The sequence below is a fragment of the Nesoenas mayeri genome, assembly GCF_963082525.1.
Source record: "Nesoenas mayeri genome assembly, chromosome: 1".
NCBI lineage: Eukaryota > Metazoa > Chordata > Aves > Columbiformes > Columbidae > Nesoenas > Nesoenas mayeri.
The window spans coordinates 49,780,755-49,799,264 of NC_137541.1; the positions used below are offsets into that span (position 1 = coordinate 49,780,755).

The 18,510-nt window shown below is 35.2% G+C and overlaps 1 protein-coding gene across 1 annotated transcript in view; it reads right to left on the reverse strand.

Annotated features, from left to right (window-relative positions):
- The window catches only part of LRRIQ1 (leucine rich repeats and IQ motif containing 1), a gene marked incomplete at both ends in the record, with an annotated part of 106,793 nt that overhangs the window by 64,750 nt on the left and 23,533 nt on the right, over positions 1 to 18,510 (reverse strand). Inside the window, 5 exons of the mRNA XM_080342573.1 lie at positions 746 to 865; positions 3,499 to 3,637; positions 5,887 to 6,363; positions 14,063 to 14,239; positions 18,403 to 18,496. Coding sequence (XP_080198699.1) covers positions 746 to 865; positions 3,499 to 3,637; positions 5,887 to 6,363; positions 14,063 to 14,239; positions 18,403 to 18,496 — 1,007 coding nt within the window. The remainder of the gene's footprint in view (positions 1 to 745; positions 866 to 3,498; positions 3,638 to 5,886; positions 6,364 to 14,062; positions 14,240 to 18,402; positions 18,497 to 18,510) is intronic.

Consider the following 18,510-nt stretch of genomic DNA (forward strand, 5'->3'; position numbering starts at 1 on the left):
TTTTATTTCTAAGAATGGAAACTTCTGAGCCAATTTCAGTCCTTTGAAACTGAAACATTTTTAACTCTACATAACTTGTAAAATTTACTAGTAATGATTTCTGGATTTTGTGCATCACAGACCTTCTAAGTGTGGGGTTTTTTTCTGATTTAACTATACTTCTCTTCATAATTTACTACTATATTCAGACTCATGATCTTTTTAGCACTTTTCCTATAAGACAAAAGAAGAGCTAATAAGCCTGTTTCACCCCAGATTTTGGAGGTGTGCTGTTTTTGCTAGAATACTGTGACACTGAATATCAGCTATATTTTCTATATTTTCAACTATATTATTTTCGCATTCTGTCATGAAAGTGAACAAAATACACACTCAAATATCATTGACATTGTAATCTGTTACTAAAATGCTAAAAAGCTAAACATTTTAGAGCAAAAGTAGCTGTTTCTTTATTCTCATTTTATTGTCTCTCAACTGTAGAAATATATGGAGTTCTACAGTGGTGTGACATTAACAGCACAGTAACTACCAGAGCATCTCGAAGAGCAGGAAGCAATTAATCCATGACAAATACATTTAAATGAGCCATCTATACAAAATGCTTCTTTATTTCTGGATGGTCAACATGTTAATTCTAGCCCTGGTAGTCCTTTAAATTTATTTTATTTCCAACACCTACATGATTGCTTAAGAATAATAATTTTTTTTTTTTACATTAAGTTTTTAGGCTAATGACTGCACTTACTTCAGAAAATGTAAAATCATCCACATTTATTTCTTCATAGTCATCCTCCACTTCATCACTTTTAACAGCTGCAAGAGCACTGGCCAGTTTCTTTCGCGAAAGAAAGCCCTTCCAAAATGCCTAAACAAAAAATTTAAAGCATGTTATACAAAGCCATAGATCAAATCCAAATCCAGATTCTCTATGTTATCCCATTAGGAAGATAAAACATCTCGGGCCTTGGTTTAATAGCTCAATGATCTGTTTTTTGAACTTTATGTGACATTTAAAACTACAAGACAAATTAAATGCCAGCATATGTCTAAAGCTTAGAGTACTCAAGAGGCTCTTCACAAGTAAGCAGAAAGGAATCCTGAAACTCCCTCAACTACAAACCTGGGTCAACTAATTAATTATTTGACAATTCCTTCAGGGACTATTATAAACTGAAAGGAAAGGCTACATTAGAAAAAAGCTGAGTGTCAACTTTCAAATTACTCAGAATAAAAATACACTTGTACTAAATGTCTTATAGTTTACAAGTAGCAATTCTCAGAGACATCTCATGCAATTGACCTAGGTCAGTTGGTCTTTCTTAATTATCTAAGATCTTTATGTAAAAAAAATATTACCAGTGGGCATAATCTTATCTAATGAAAAGGAGCACACTAGCAACTGAGTGCTAAAAAAAGAGAACACGTGCCAAGCCATAGAATCAGATCGAGGAAAACACTTCAGAACAAAATTAGAGAGATGAAATTAATAAAACTAAATTCAGGACAGCAATTTTCCCCCAAATCAGTGTTTGACATCACTAGAGTTCAAGATTCCCTAAGCATTTAAAACACCATGCAAAAAATTTCCACTGTCCTGAAAGATGCAGTGTTGTCCATATTTAATGGCTTTTCAATGAAGGAACTAAAATAGGAATGGTAAATCTCATATTCTGGCTTAATGTCTAGTGTATTAACTTCTGGGAAATGATTGTCTAACTACACAAATTATTGACAATGTTACTGTTTTACACATGTAATTCCTGATTATTATAAAAATGATTAAATGTATTACAACTGCTTTCTCATTATTGTATTGTGGTTATTTTCCTACAGATCTTCATAACCATCTAGATAAAACATTCTGATATTACTGAGTGATCAAATGACAAATGTATTTCATTCAACAAATACAATTAGTTTTTACAAATGCAAAGGAGAAAAGCAGTCCTAATGGCATATGCAGAAGGATAAACTGTAAGGCAGCTGTTAACACAGTTCTAAGAAAACACCAGGTCAGTGCTCAGCCATGATCAAAAAGAAAAAAAATATATGTTAGCACTTTTTAAGAAACAAGATGAAAATTTACTGTAAAAATCTTACTGTATTTATTGTATATTTATTTACATGTATATACAACTTATTTACAATGTATATACAATTTATTGTATATCTGCCTATGGAATTCAGTTCTAGTCACTTCTTTGAAAAATGTTATAATAGAATGAGGTAAAGTTTCAGAGAGGGACAAAAAGAAGGATAGAGCAATGTGAAAAGATACTAAATGGACTAAACTTTTATTTTAAAAAGAGTGAATATAAAGATGGATATGAGAGAGATCTAAATATCCATAAAATGCACAGAAGACAAATAGTGAACAACTACTATTGTACTGACTTTGGAAATAATCAGGTCTGAAACAAATGAAAAGAAACACATTTTAATCACTATATACATTTGTGAAACTCATAACTTTAATATATAGTAGAGGACAAATACATAAATAAGTTCAAAAATGGACTAAATAAGTTTATGGAAATCAATGGTTAGTATATTAGCTACACTCTATACTCCAGAAACAAATTTTAGCTCAACTTCCCGGATAATCGACTTCTGTAATGTGATTCTGTACTTGTCTTGTTTGCTAGTAGGCACATTTACTAAACATTTTGCTACTGTCCATTTGTTGAACAGATACTAATGAACTGGATTTTCAGTCTGAAAATGCAATTTGGGTACCTAAATCACTTTAGAACTGTTGACATTTTTATAGCAGACTTTTTAAATTAAAGTTATAGCAACATTTTTAAGTTAACTTGAAATGTGAAATAAATACAGGGTCCATTTGCTTAAAAATGTAGAAAAAAACACAAACCCTGGCAACTTGGTAGGTAAATACTATATCTGCTTAGCAAAATAAACAAAACAGAGCCAAGGCATGAACTTCAAGTCTTGCACATAGTAATCCATCCTGTTTAACTATCAACTCAGTATCTAGCACAGGACAGCCTAGGCCATGGTCTCCAATGGTTTCCAATGGCAGCATGGATGAGGCAATCCTGGTTTTGGGAGATGGGGAGAGAAGGAAAAAGATGGATAGGTGGAAGAGATGGGAAGAGCAGTTATTTGTATAGATATCAGACATGATGTACCAGTTAAGCAGCATCTGTCAGTTTAATAGCATAGATATACCCTCGTAAGAATATGGGCACAATATGTCTCAAACATAATATTAGAATTAAATAAAGCAAAACTAATTCAGAGAAATACATGGTGAAAAAAGGGAAAATATTTTTATGCTTCTATAATTTTTCTTGTGAAGAAGGCTCTCTTTTAAAAACATCAAGCTTATGCTGATTAATAAAACCAAAAATGTTTAATTATTAAACTATTGATAAAATCATAAACAAAAATAGAGAGAAGATAACAAGTACACAAAACCAATAATATTTTTTTCTTATTATATATGCAAAATTAGAAATCAGAATACCATAAACCAACCTGGATTACTGTGGCAGCTTCATGTTTCTCTCTCAAAGCTTCTATAAACTGCTGATTTTCTGTTTGGGTGCAATAAGTTTTCCTCCTGGCATGGTACTCCCGCCAAAGGGACTGGATCACTGATGCTGCCATATGTAGCCTCAGGGAGAATAAATACCTTTATGAATGACACAGTCTCACCAGTACAACAGGATTATCATAGCTGCCAAACTATAGCCATAAAACATAACACTTTGCATTGAGATAAATGGAAGGCTCTGCCACTAAACTGTAAAGAAATTACAATCCAGATGTGGCATAGATGTTCAGAAACACTAGAGCATATTCACATCACATAACTTTGGAAGTCAAGTTATCTAAGGGGACTGGTCTCCACTGGGCTCTGGTTCCTGCCTATTCACTGGAGAGGAAGAGTCTGCTCAAAGGAAGGATTAGGAGTAGAAGTGGTTTAACAATGACTACATAAACTATTGCAGGTGTCCATTTATCTCCACTGTCCATATAAAAACAAAACAAAAATAAAACAAACAAACAAAACCCATAACAAAAAAAACCCAAACAACAACAACAAAACAAACAAAAAAGAAAACCAAACCACCACCAACAACAAAAAAACAAACGAAAACCACACCAAAACCAAATCAAAACACTAAAGAGATCTAAATGCTAAAAGCTGCATGAGACAAATATTTCCAATGGAGCAGATAGGAAAAGCTGAGGAAGTGCAATTTAACCTTTTGGCTACTTTTACCCTTCAGTTTAACACTACTGACCACTGGTAATATGTGTACATTTTCTAATTTGCCCATTGTTTAACAAGCACTGATTACAGACTATTTAGATTAGTTCAGTGATTCAGTTTTCTAAATGTATGTTCAGTTAATATACACTGATGGAGAAAAATTTTAATGGCAGCTCTGCATTATGACTTTACTTTCTTGGAATCCTTTTCTCCACAAAATTCTCATTTCAATTGGACAGTGGGTTTATGAAAAGACATCTAAATTTCCCCCAGTCTTTAAACATCTTCAACTTCTTTTGTTGTGCAGTGCATCTACTTAAATAGAGGAGTACTTTTCAGCAAAAAAGCACGCTTAAGAGGTTAAGCTAGAATGTTTTTTTTCCTCAAATGTGTTTATTAAGTTCATTAAGCCCAAAATATGGTTACTCATAAGCTTTGCGTCTATAAAAAGCAGTAGCTGCATTAAAAAAACAAACAAAAAATCCGTTCTAATGGTTTCCATTCTGCATTGAAGAGAACTGTCCAACAACAGACTTGCAGAATGCATTTAAAACATTACATAAAAACTCTAAATGAACTATTTCAAAAATATTTTCTGAAGCATTCATCTTCCATAATAGACTACTGTACTCTTACTTCCAGCTTCCTGAGAGGCAATGATGAATTCTATGGTCTTCTTGAATAATAAATTTTATGATGAACTATTAGTGTGTTAAGTACCAACTAAGCACTACTGCCCATTTACCATAAGTCTAAACAGCGTGAAGCAGCACACTTTCCACGCATATCTTTGTATTGTTCTCAATGCAGGTACTTTTCAAATGGAATTCTTATGAAATCATAACTGATTTTTTGAACCTTTAGGACAAAAACTTCAGCTTCCTCTGACTGCACTTTCAAAACCATGCAAACCAGAAGCAAATGCATTCCAAAGAGGTAATAAACCAGTCTGTTCCATGCAGGAGAATATTTGAGGGCATAGAACAAGTTGAACTGCGCCCTCACCCCTGCATCTACTTTTAAGAAGCAGGTTGACACATGTTGGAGGAGTACCAAGGGCAGGGCAGGCTGTGAGCTCTTCAGTCATCACAACAGCAGGAGACCGGCCTAAGGTTAAGGGAGTAGGATGATAGATTTAAGCAACTTTTCCCTCTTGCCTTCTAAATGATACTGACTGTAAATTCTACATAGATTAATTTTGAATGTCTAATGAAGAGGACAGCTAAAAAGCCTTGCATTAGTTTGCAGTTTAAACTGCCCCAGGATTCCTGTAAACCATCTGGAATTTTCATCTTTAACATTGTATGTGTTATAAAATTCGTGTAATAAATTTATTGAAAAAAAATGAAGAAAAAGGTAGAAGACCAAGAGAAAGTTTTCAAATTCTCTTACTATACAGTATTTGTAAATTATTTTAAGTACATGCATATCTATAGTCTAATACATCAACTGGCACAATACCGCAAATGATTGTTTTTAATATGAAGTCTAGTGTGCATCACCTTAAAATAACTCTTTATTGTCTAGTAAGCTTAAAAATATTGTGTTCTTACTACAAGTTCTGTGTCTCTGTTTTGAACAAGAAATCCTCACTCCTATTGCCTATCCATACAATCTATTTGAAAGCAATACAGCATCTGTCTTACCTTTTTGTATCGTTCTCAAAATGCTGAAGATCTTTTCCCACATCACTTGCTACTATCGCTGACTGTTGCAATGTGAGTTGGGCTGACATGTTATTGTTGCCTTCACTCTCCCCACTGTAATTAATACAAGATTCAGTGCTCTTCTGCTTCACTCTCTGATCTTCTTTATTTTCCTTTTGGTGCACAGGTATGGAGGAGTTAATGAATGTGGCCTGAATATGGCCAGTAGTAATCCATCTTTTGGAAGGATCCAACAAGACCTGTTTATTTTCTGTCGCACCCATGATAAAGAGGTTATTTTCCTGTAGGCAGCCAGTGGATGTTTGCTTTAAATGATTTTGCAGTGCTTCTGGTCCATCTCTGTCAGTAACATTTAGGTCACCGTGCTCATGTGCATATCGATGTTTAATACTAAGTTTCATCAACTGATTAAAATACCAGCATTGTCCTTGTGCAGAATCAATGGCAGAGGCAATTCTGAAAAAAAAAAAAAAAAAAAGTTTTTACATGTGTTTCAGACTATATGAATGCTTTTTAAAAAATACATTCCTTCTATTATTTTCTAAACTACCCTGTGTTTTCCAGTATCTTTACATGTTTCCACATTCTTACAATTAGTAATTACTTTGATTGAAAAGCAGTTTCAGTATTTATAAGTCTCAATTACTTTTTTTTTTTTTTGCAGCACTTAAAATATATTCATGTGTATTAGATAGCCTTTTTTACTCTGACCTTTTTTTCCAAAGGTTCCAGTCTGCTCCAAATAGGCGCTATGGCATGCATTTCACTATTAATTTTCTGTGTGGTTAGAGGCATATGAAGCTGAAAATTTTAGAGGATTTGAGGCAATTTTGTTACAAATCCTGTAATAGCCCTAATAATCCAATTTTATCTGGAAACTATGAAAGCTAATATAAAAATAACAGTAATTTTTAAATTTAGATTAGAACTACAGTAACAAACCCGAAACTTATATTCAAACCAACAAACCACAATGCCTAGAGAGAATTTAGGAAATAGAGACTTTTAAGTATAGATATTTTTATCAACATAAGGGAAGGTGCTAGACGGAAGTAACATGAATCTACAAAGTCTGGCTCTCATTAGTTCTTTGCATTACATCATCTAAATGACAAGGACGACTAAGAGCAAATAGGAACTAATTGTTACAGATTCACAAGGGTGTCTGTATTTGGACAGTGTTTGTCCATTGTATCAGGTAGCAGGTACTTTTTGAATCACAAAAACATCTTGCATTGATAGTACAGACAGATGCAGAGATCTGTAATCTGGAGCAATTTTCAGAGGAGCACAACGTCAATTCTAGTTCAGCAACCCAAGAGCAAAAGTAGAAATAAGATCAGTGCTCTAGGGAGTTTGTAAAAATCAGGTCCTAAGATTATAGTTTTAATAACATAATTTTTCTTTCTGTTTATCACTCTTGAAAGGTGAAGCTTTGATAAGGTTTTAATGTGAAAAGACTCCACTTTTATAACTATTTCCTCTAGTGAAGTTCAACTAAGAACTTTTTAGATTTTTAAGAACATACAGAATCAGATTTTACAATAGTAAAAAAGATTCCAACTCTGCTAGGACAACTTCAGTGCTATTGGACAAAATATGAGTGGCTAAATCGGAAGCTAAAACTAAGAGGCCTAATTACACAACTCACTGTGCATTGGCTGTACACGTTATTGCCCATTATAGAACATTACTCCTGTTAATTCCACAAATATGACAATTCCTCAAAATATGTAAACCAGTGTATATGTTTGCTTAAGGATCTGATAATTTTAGCTGTTTCCCACTACACAGTAAGCATAGTAATTTCTTCAACATTAAATACTTAAAGCATTAGTTAAACACTCTAGGTAAACACTTTGAATTAGTTAATGTATTTAACAAGATAAATTTGGTACAAGACCATTACCAATGTTCTACAAAACAGAAAATGGTGAGATGACAGAAGAATTAAAAAATAAATAAATAACCTAAGATTCATTCCCACCTTATTTTTTCCCTTCTTCTAGTTTGTTTTGGTTTTGTTGTTTGTTTGCTTGCTTCAGGATTAAAATATTGTTGAAAAATCTCAGAATGTTTTTATATTGAGCCAAATAAACTTCTTTATGAAAACTATATCCTGAGTATATTTGATCATTCTCAAAATCAGAAACAAATAAACGCAAAACACCGTAACTGTGAACAGAGTAGGATATTTGTGCATTTTCTCTTTTGACAGGGGCATTTTGAGCAGCTGTTTCACCCTTTCAGCAGCTATGAATGTGGAAAGCAGAAACAGTTCAGTGTAACAGTGGTTGCAAAATACAGCCTTGCCACAGTTGGCATGCACCCTGTCTCCCAGCTGACATTTCCCTGGAAATCCACAACTATACCCTTATTTTGTAGATTTTTAGGCTGCTCCCTGTGTATCAGTGGCTTTTCTTTTACGCAATCAGATCAGCCTAAGTTTCAAGAAACTACAAAGGAAGCTGTAGTGACATCTGTCTCACAGAATTATGAGCAATGAAGTGGCTTAGTAACCGTATCTGAGGTTCGCCTGCAAAGGTGAAGCTCCAAAGAACACACAACAAATGTTAAGATGGGGTCTGAGTGCTAGGTGGCAGTCTGCTTGGTGGTTCCCTTAGGTGAACAGGGATATCAGACAGCTCTGGAGAAAATAAGAACTATTCCTTAGGCTTGGGGTAGAGTTATCCTATCAATGCACTGCAGCTTTCTCAGTGTCTCTCAAGGATGTAATTCTTGATACCAAAGACGTGGTCCTGAAGACCACTTATTCAAACCACAGAAAGGGAGCTGCTATAATGGAAAATAGGCAGGACTGATTTACTTCTTCAATGGAAAAAAAATGCACACGAGGAAAGAGAGAAGACAAAATAAGAAATATGACTGTATTAAGACTTTTGATACCACAATATTTCCCTTTCACTAAATGTAAATTGGTTGTTTGCCTTTCAGACCTTTTTTGGTATTATAGCTCAAGGACTCGGGTCACTAACTTTTCTGCAGTTACTTCTCGGTTAAGATACAACCAAGGTTTTAAGTATAAATTGGCATCCAGACAAAACAAGAAATGGGATTATCCTGACCGAAGCACCAATATCAATACCGCCTGGCTTCATATGTAATTAAATGTAGATGAATATGGCAGTCTTGCTACAATAAAATTTTTATGGCTTCCAGCTTTGACCAGCCCATTTCCTCATGTTCAATGGCTACCCACAACTTTGTTTTGATCTTAACAAGTGAAAGTAACTTGTGCCATATGTTCATTTTAGCATAGCCATATAGGATGCACTGCTTCTGCAGTGGGAGAAAGGGATAACTAGCAAGAAGAGGAAGGGATTGGTCTTCCATAGCAACGTATAAATGAGTTATAATAGTGGCCCTGATATTATCTAAAGATCAAAATATTACTTTCACAAACAAATGCTAAGAGCAGAAAGCTACCTGTAGCTTTCTTCCCCAAAAGATACCTCTCAACTTGTGCTAGGATTTTCCAGGGACTTTGAGGAAAGATAACAGCATTACAATCAGATTATATTCTATTTGGAAATTCAATTCAGGCATTTATTAATGGCTGTTGCAACTTCAGTTCTAACATCAGCCCACCAAGAGTATCCATCACTGTCTTCTTGGTAAATTTAGACCAAATCCTGCTGAGTTTCACGTGCAGTGTTTGGGGTGGGAAGAGTAGAGGAGAGGAGGAGCAAATCCCCACTGACACCACCTAGGAATTATAAGGACACATGCACAGACTGACTTAATGGATACAGAAAAGGACAACTTATTCACACTTAAAGGCCTTTCAGTGGAGTTTAAATCAGGCAAAATGTTCCCACTTAGCTTAAGGTGGCAGTGAAACCTTGCTTACAGAGCTGACACATTTTGTATAGAATTTTCTACTGAAAGCCAATGAATGCCAGGTTATTTAAAAAGCATCATTTTGTCAGAAAGAGACAGTAAAAATTATATGGAAATGTCAGTAGAACAGACCTCTCAGAGGAAGAAAGGACAGTGAGAAAAACAGCCAGTTCTAATCAGCAAATTCTCCTGGCCATTGTTGCTGAGTCATAAATAATATTCTACCCCTTTGTGTGCTAGTTTGTGTTTTAGTTAAAATTTTACCTAATGTCATGTTTTTCCCTTTGCAGTTCTACTGTGATTTTCATAATTCAGATACATTGAATATTCAAATAGTAAACTCCAGTTTTAAGTGAGCTTCTGTTTGTAATAGTGTGATGAAATCTAATTTGTCTTTGGGGAAACTTCTAGAAGCATCATTACTGATGTTCAACTTGATGTTACAAAAGTCCCTTCCAAGGACATGAAAGAGGTCACTGTTTACACATTCTCTCCTGCAATGCCATTTACTAAATTCTTGTCATTTTCACTGCATTACATGTATAGTATTCATAAGTTCAAATCCCATTAGTCAGACATTTGCATATTTGATGACTGAAAGTAAATTACTGCAGCCAAGATGTCACATGGTTCTTTTATATGATTACTGACTACAGGACATCTAAAGATTATGTGACAGAAAGCATTTATTAGAATAGAGAAAAGTAATTTTAAAATGTTTCACTCTTAAGCATGGCAAAAAAAGTGAAGTTTCAGGCAGAAACAGCACAGACAATTTAATTGGACAGCAGTAGTATATGAAACATGTATTAGGGAAGCAAGCAGTGATTACTTTTGGCAGCTTACATACTTGAGGTCGCACCTACAGGGGCTCATAACTTAGCAAGATGTGAAACAGACAGACATTTGCTCTGTTGTTGCCCTGTTCTTTAGCAACGTCACATTAACTCAGTCAAAGTATTGCAGTATGTACATATAACAGCTATACTGTTAAGGCTTACAGACAAACAAGTCGTTCAGAGTTCCTTTTATGAACTGCAGTCTTCCATGGTTTTCAAGTCATCCACAAATTGAACTTTTAAGTTAAAAATAAAATATACAAGGGCAGGCTTTAACAAACAAGAAATTAATTTCAAGACTTAATTTGACACAAGATGCTTCAACCATGTCAAAGTTACCAATTTAAAATATTATGAATTAATTCTCAAAAACCTCACAAAACCAACAACTTTCCCTCTTCCCCCTGTGCAACTACATATTCAGGAAAGAAGAGAGGTTAACATAATTTCTTCTTCCCACTGTTGTTCTTCTCAAACATCTGCAAGATCTTCCAAACAAAACTTACACAGAAAAATTCCCACTTGAACGAACCTCAGGAGGTCTCCAGTCGAATCTCCTGCTTCAAAGCTGGGTTAGCTCTGAGATTACATCAGGTTGCTAAGAGCTTTATCCAGTCAGGTCTTGAAACAGGTCTGTTCTCCAAGAACAGAGACTGCACAACCTCTCTGGGCAACCTGTTGCAATTCATCACTGTTAACAGTGAAATGTTTTTTCTTATGCCCAGTTGTACTGCGTCTGGCTAAGATGGAGTGAATTCTCATGATAGCTGCCTGTATGGTGCTGTCGTTTAGAATTGTGACTGAAACTGTATTGATAAAACACTAACATTTTGCTGAACAGTGCTTTGACAGAGTCAAGGCCTTCTTTATCCCACTCGACAAGTAGGCTGGGAGTGGGCAAGAGGCTAGGAAGGGACATAACGGAGACAGCTGGCCTGACCAAAAATATATTCCACTCCATATAACACCATGCTCAGCAATAAAACTTGCAGGGAGAACTTTCCAAGGTAGACATTGCTCAGAAAATGGTTGGGCATCAGTTTGCTGGTGGGAGGTGGTGAGTGATTGCTTTGCTTCACTTGGTTGCCTTTTTTTTTTTTCCTTTCTCTTATTTTTTTTCTTGATCTGAGGCTTTTTCTTGTTTCTGGTCTTCTGATTCTCCCATCCTGCTGGCAGAGGCAGTAGCAAGCAAGCAGTTGGTGGGTGCTTAGTTACTGGCTGTCATCAACCCACCACAACACTCTGAACCTCTGTTGTTTCAGCTTAGATCCTTGATGTTCACCCTTCTGTCATGACCCACTGCAAACAGCCTGGCTCTGTCTTCTTGAGCATGTGCTTGAATCCCCTGACCTTCTTAGAGGCCATGCATCAAACCTGTTCCAGTTTATCAACGACTTTCATGTGTTGATGATCCAAAACGTGGGGTACACTATTCTAGATACGAGCTAATAAAGGCTGAAGAGAGGGAAATAATATCTTCTCTCAATCTACTGGCTATGTTCCTGTAGATCCAGCCCAGGACATTCTTAACCTTCTTTGATAACAGGGCATGCTGCTGGCTTACATTGTTTCTTACCTACCCAGATCTAAAGGTCCTTTTCAGCAGAGACATTTCTCAGCCAGCCAGTCCCAGCCTGTATTGTTGCAAGAGGTCACTCCTTCCAAGGTAAAGAGCTTTGCACTTGTCCTTGTTGAATTCACAAGGCTCCTGTTGGCCTGTCTCACCAGCTTGCCTAGGTCATTCTGAATGGTAGCCCTGCCCTCAACTATGTAAACAGTTCCTCCAGACTGTTGTAATCTACAAGCGTGGTAAGTGTGAACTCCAGCTCCAGCTCCAGGTCTCTGATAAAGACGCTAGAAGGACAAGTGAGCCTCCAGAAAGTAGCAGGAGCCATGGAATATTAATATTTAATAGATGGTCCGAGCCTCACTACCCAACAGATTTCTTACCTGTCTAGCTGTCCATTCATGCAGACTACAGTTAAATAAACCATTAAATTTTATGCATTTCATCTTCCTCTCCCATTTTTTACCAAGTGCAAGGTCCTGCACCTGGGTTGGGGCAACCCCCAGTATCAATATAGGCTGGGGGATAAAGAGATTGAAAGCAGCTCTGAGGAGAAGGACTTGGGGGTACTGGTAGATGAGAAGCTCAACATAAGCCAGTAATGTGTGCTTGTAGGCCATAAGGCCAATCATATCCTGGGCTGTATCAAAATAAGTTGAGAGAGGTGATTATTCTCTACTCTGCTCTGGTGAGACCCCTACCTGGAGTACTGCATTCAGCTCTGGAGCCCTCAGAACAGGAATGACATGGACCTGTTGAGAGAGGGTCCAGAGGGGAGGCATCAAGATGATCAGAGGGCTGGAACACCTCTCTTATGAGGACAGGCTGAGAGAGTTGTGGTTTTTCAGCCTGGAGAAGAGAAGGCCTGGGGAGACCTTGTTACAGCCTTTCAGTACTTAAAGAGGGCCTATAAGAAAGATGGGGACAGACTTTTTAGCAGGGCCCATTATGACAGGAACAAGGGGTAATGGTTTTAAACTAAAGGAGTGGACATGCGGACTAGACATGAGGAAGAAAGTTTTTACAATAAGGGTGGGAAAATAGTGGAACAGGTTGCCCAGAGAGGTGGTAGGTGCTCCATCCCTGGATGGGGCTCTGAGCAACCTGATCTAGTTGACATTGTTCCTGCTCATTGCAGAAGGCTTGGACTAGATGAGCTTTGAAGGTCCCTTCCAACCCAAACTATTCTCTGATTCTATGATTCTATATTGTGACCCTGCTAGGAAATGAAAGGGGTCTAAGAAAGAAAACATGCAATATTACTAAATGTGAAAACATGAGAAGATTGAGCTATTTAGATACTGCAAAGTCATGAAAAGACAGCAGGTATAAATGATGAATTACAACTTGCAGTGTCTAGGCAGAAGTCACCGGATAACTAACCATGGTAATAATGATAAAGGTAGTAAGTGTGACAAATCAAAGATCTGTAAACAGAGCCATCTGATCCACTACTTTATGAAAAAAAGAGGTTAAACCTTTTGCAGTCATTTAGAATGTGAATAATACAGACAAGGAAACAAATCCAGGAAAAAAATAGACCATATTGTATAAATAGTCAAATTAGGTTTGATTAAACTAAAGCTGGAAATCATGTTAATATGATTATACCACTTTCAGCATTTAAGCTACTGATCCTGCATACCACGGTATTATGTTGTGTGTGTGAATTCATTCAAGTATTACTAACTGACAAAATTCAAGGTCCACATGTTTTAATATTTCTGAAATACTCTTTGCATTGAAGTCAATGATTCTAATATCTTTTTTTTAACTTAATACATTTCCAGGCAAAAAGCTAAGTAAAATTCATAAGATCCCAAGAACTACACTAACAATATATGAAAACATATTTCTTAACGCAATTTATATTCACATAAATACATACCCCAGTTCAGCAGCCTTTTTTTTCAATAGAACATTTTCTTCAATTTGAACTTCACAAAGTTCCAGAAATGTTCTTGATTCTGATCCCTTGGTTCTTTCAGTTGTGGATAAAGCATGACAGTTTAAGATTTCACCATCAAGAAACTGTAAACTAGGAAGGACCTTACACAAAGAAGGCCTTAAAAAGAAAAAGTCATAATTATTTTAATGAAAAAATCCTGATGCTAAAACTCCCATTTTATTGTTGCAATCTTATAACAAGACAGAACATTATGATAGTCCCCTAAGTATCTATATATATTTCATCTTACTCCATACGTTAATATATTAACTAAAACTTTTTATTCTTAATAAATCACAGAACTTAACAAGATTTCTTAATACTCTGTTGGTAGAAAGACCACTGCTGAAATACTGGCTTCAGGGAGGTCAAATACAACATTCTTAGATCACTAGAGCTAGCATTTTACCTACTTAAACAGGAAAATTCGACACACTTGTGCACAGGCACCTGTAATGCATTTGATGAGTAGGCAACAGGGCAAACTAAGTCATAGAATTAAGATACAGCACTGATTTTGTTGACACATTGAAACGCGTATATTTAAAAACTGCACAGAATACTAAACATTGTCAATCTTACTCCCTTTACATTTGCATATACCACGTAGAGAAATATGATATTCAGTATGACTGAAAATAAATCCACTTTTGAAATATTGAATTTGGGTCAGTGAAAGGGACAATAGTAGAGATGACATTCCCTTGCTATGAAAAGGACAGTTGGGGCCAGTGATGTAAGAAAACATGTATAAGAAACTTATCTACTTATTTAAAAACCAGTATCAATGGTCTCTCTTTTAAGTTATTGTGAAATATAACTTGGTACTGCAACCTTGTTTCACATATTTCTTATACCAGACCAAATTTATTGAATGTTTCAAAACTGCAAAATTATTTAAATCAATAAATCAACATTCAATATTTTCATTAATTTAGTTTTACGTAACACTTCAGAACTCTTGAAAGAATACTTATTGTAGGCTCTAAGTCCCCTTACTATTAAAAAAGATAATACTGTTTTCAAAATTTTAGAACTCCTACTCTTTCCTGTGAAGATAAGGGACTACTACTCAGCTCAGCCAATATACACTAATTTTAAAATCAGAGAAATTTTCTAAGACTGACTTAGAATTTTCCAACATGTAGCTCAATAGAATAGTAGTTTTTGCAATTATAAAACTTTCCTCCTCTATTGCCTATTAGTGTAAGAATAACACTGTCTGACATACAATTGGAATAAAACGATAGGTTTAGACAGAGTCCCTGAACACATAGAGAGAAATTACCAGAAGTGATGTTGAATAGGGATACATTAAAAAAATGCTGTATCAAAATTGATTGATGCTGGAAGTATTGTGTCTTAGAGCTATGGGATCTCAACACTAGTTTTTCCAGCTGGGTTTCTCCTGGTGAAGGGCTGAGTCAATATTTCACTTAGTGAAAACTTCCTGGTGAATATTCTGTCACTTAAGAGGCTCTATTAATCATTAAAGCATTGAAACACATTTCCTTAGGAGTGCTCAGACTGATCCTAGGGTTTAATTTTTAAAAAGCAATTTCTTACTACTTCACTTTTGTTGGTGTTATCGCTGGCTGGACATGAAAGTACAAAACTGATTGGGAAATTTTACAACTAATTCCTTTGTTGGTATCAGGGGGTTATGTAAAGTTCACTGGAACATATTGCCTGAAGTTATGGTCAATGCTGTATTCAGCAAATCCATATTTTATAGTATCCTATACTTTAAATCCTTTAGACAAATTAATCTCTTGTCTAATCATAAAAGCTCTATAGGGTCAAGCAATCTAAAGTGTCAGTTCTTATAGTTAAATTGGAATTCAGAAAGCTTTTCCCTTCTAGGTTACAAGTGACATAACAGTTAGTTCTGTAAAATAGTGGGTATTAAAACAATGCAAATGGAAATTTGAAATATTGTCACAGTCACTGAATTTTATTCACAGAATTACCTGCAGGAACCATGAGAGTGCAAAGAAGTCTGTTAATTAAAATAAAAACAACAACAAAAACAACCAAGAATGTATTTGTACAGCTATCTTTTAAACTACTCAAACATTTCCAACTAAAAGTTTCAAATAGTTTTTTTTTTTTTTCTTCTGCTGGAATACTAATCAAAAATTAGTACAAAAATCATCTAATGGAAGACATACATGTAAATGTGGGTTTGTTTTTGTTTTTTTTTTTTTCTCTTAACACAAAACATGCTCCAAAACACACACATCCCAACCTCTGCTGTTGTTATATTAGGCAATCTAATATAGCAAACGTGAACACAATTTATCTAAACACATTCTTGTGTAGCATTGCAGTGAAAAGCCCCACCTTTAACTGACATCAAATTATACAGGGAACAATTTTGGTGGTTCTTCAAAATTCTTTTGATTGTTACAGAAATAAACAGCAAAGTAAATATTCGTAAAAGTCATCCTTATATGCTAATATATACAATGACATAATTAGAACACCTGGAAAGCAGCAATGGAAGAGCACTTATACAAACTGGTACTAGGAACATATTTCTATGGTTTAAAAAGAAATTGTTCAGAGGTGGCAAATGAAGAAAAGTTTCTGATCACGTATGGGTTAAAAAATAATAATTTTATAAAGTACAATTTTTCATAGCACTTTTGGTAGAAATGGCCTGAAAACTGTTTCAAATTCCTAAGCTTAAAAAAATATTTTTCTAGTAAAAAATCATAGTAATCTGTTTTAATTACATCCAAAATGAAAGTCCAACTGTTTTGTCTCATTTCATTTCCTCAGAAATTTTATTATGTCAACACTTTCCTAGATAAATACTTGATTTCCTTAGCTGAAAGAACTGTTATTGATTTAAATTCTTATTGATTAAATGCTTCTTTGTATACTTAATGGAATTATAGTCAGAGCTCACTAAAAGACACCCTGCCATTTCAACACTTGTATTCTGAATTGCATTTCCAACCTGTCATTCTGTTCTTGAAGGCCTGTAGACTAGGAAGTACTAATTCTAAGGAAGATGAAAGAACACTTCACGTTAAATTAATATTACTACTATACTTTTGCTGAGCAATTCGCTAAGACAGCTTTAAGTCCTGATGCCATTGGCCCATGTATGGGGTTTCAGACCACAGAAATCTCAAGAAACCAGAAGACATCTACTAAAATACAAAAGAAAATATCTCCAAAAACCCTATCCATGTACAATTTCATTAATATGGCTTACAAATACAATCCTATCACAACTAGTCATTTCAGGGATTCTGATGGCTGCATCTCATTTAATGTGTCAAGTTTCCTTTCTACCCTATCCAGTTTTTATATATACACATATAATAGTCTCTAGGACCAGCTCTTTAATTTTATTTCAGATTATTATTTCAGCATTATACATCACTGGAGGGAAAAGAACAGCATTGTTTTTACATCTGTGTATCTTTCATAAACATAAGAACTATCAGTTTTTGATGTAAAGATAAGCAAACAAGCAGAACAAGCAAAAAGTCTAAGCTTCAATTACGATCGGTAGAAAGCAGAAAGAGAAACACTCCAAGAAGTTATGTGATAGGCAGTCAGAAACTGATGGTTCTGAGAAGGGCAGGTAAGCAGTCTAAGAACATTCATAATCAGAGCAGAAATAAAGGTTTTAAACAGTGCAGAGAAAAGAGAAGAAGAAAAAGATTGAGAGAATGGTCTTCTTTGTGCAGAAGTCTTAGTGACATGTAAAATAGGGTAATAATGGTCAGTGAAAACTTCAGTCAGAAAGTTAAAGTTACCAAAAGTGGTAAACTTGTCAGTAAAGGAAGCAAACAGCATTCATGCGGAAAATGATGTTGTGATCATTGTACAAAGAAGTAGTTACAAATAAGCAGCACAAAGCAAGCCTATATCATTCCTGTAATTTTTGCATTTGCCTAAAGAAATTATGATGCAGAAAAATACTCGTTTAACAGCTAAACAGCATAGAGGGACAGCTGTTGAGTTCTAGCACAAACTGCTTCAAAGATTCAAAGTGCTAGGTCAAACATCAAGATTTTTGTTTAAATAAAACTACAAACCGGAATTCTCAGAAAATAAAGATCACATAACTGAATTTTGTTATTTTCATATAATCATCTTCCAATTTGTGGTAGTGTTCATACTTACCTAATTTCTGCTATACAACTAATGTATGCACACCAAGTTTTTGGCTGACTTTGACTGATGAGCAAGATGTGTATACATCAAGTTTTTAGCTGATTTTGGTTTTTTTGATTCAGCAAATTAATTTATTTTCTTACCTCCAATTCCTTTCTTGGAGAAGAGGATTTCCACTGAGTGACAACTCCTTTAGTTTATGGCAGCCACTTAACCATGTAATAACATCTTTAAGGTCTGTATTGTAGTAG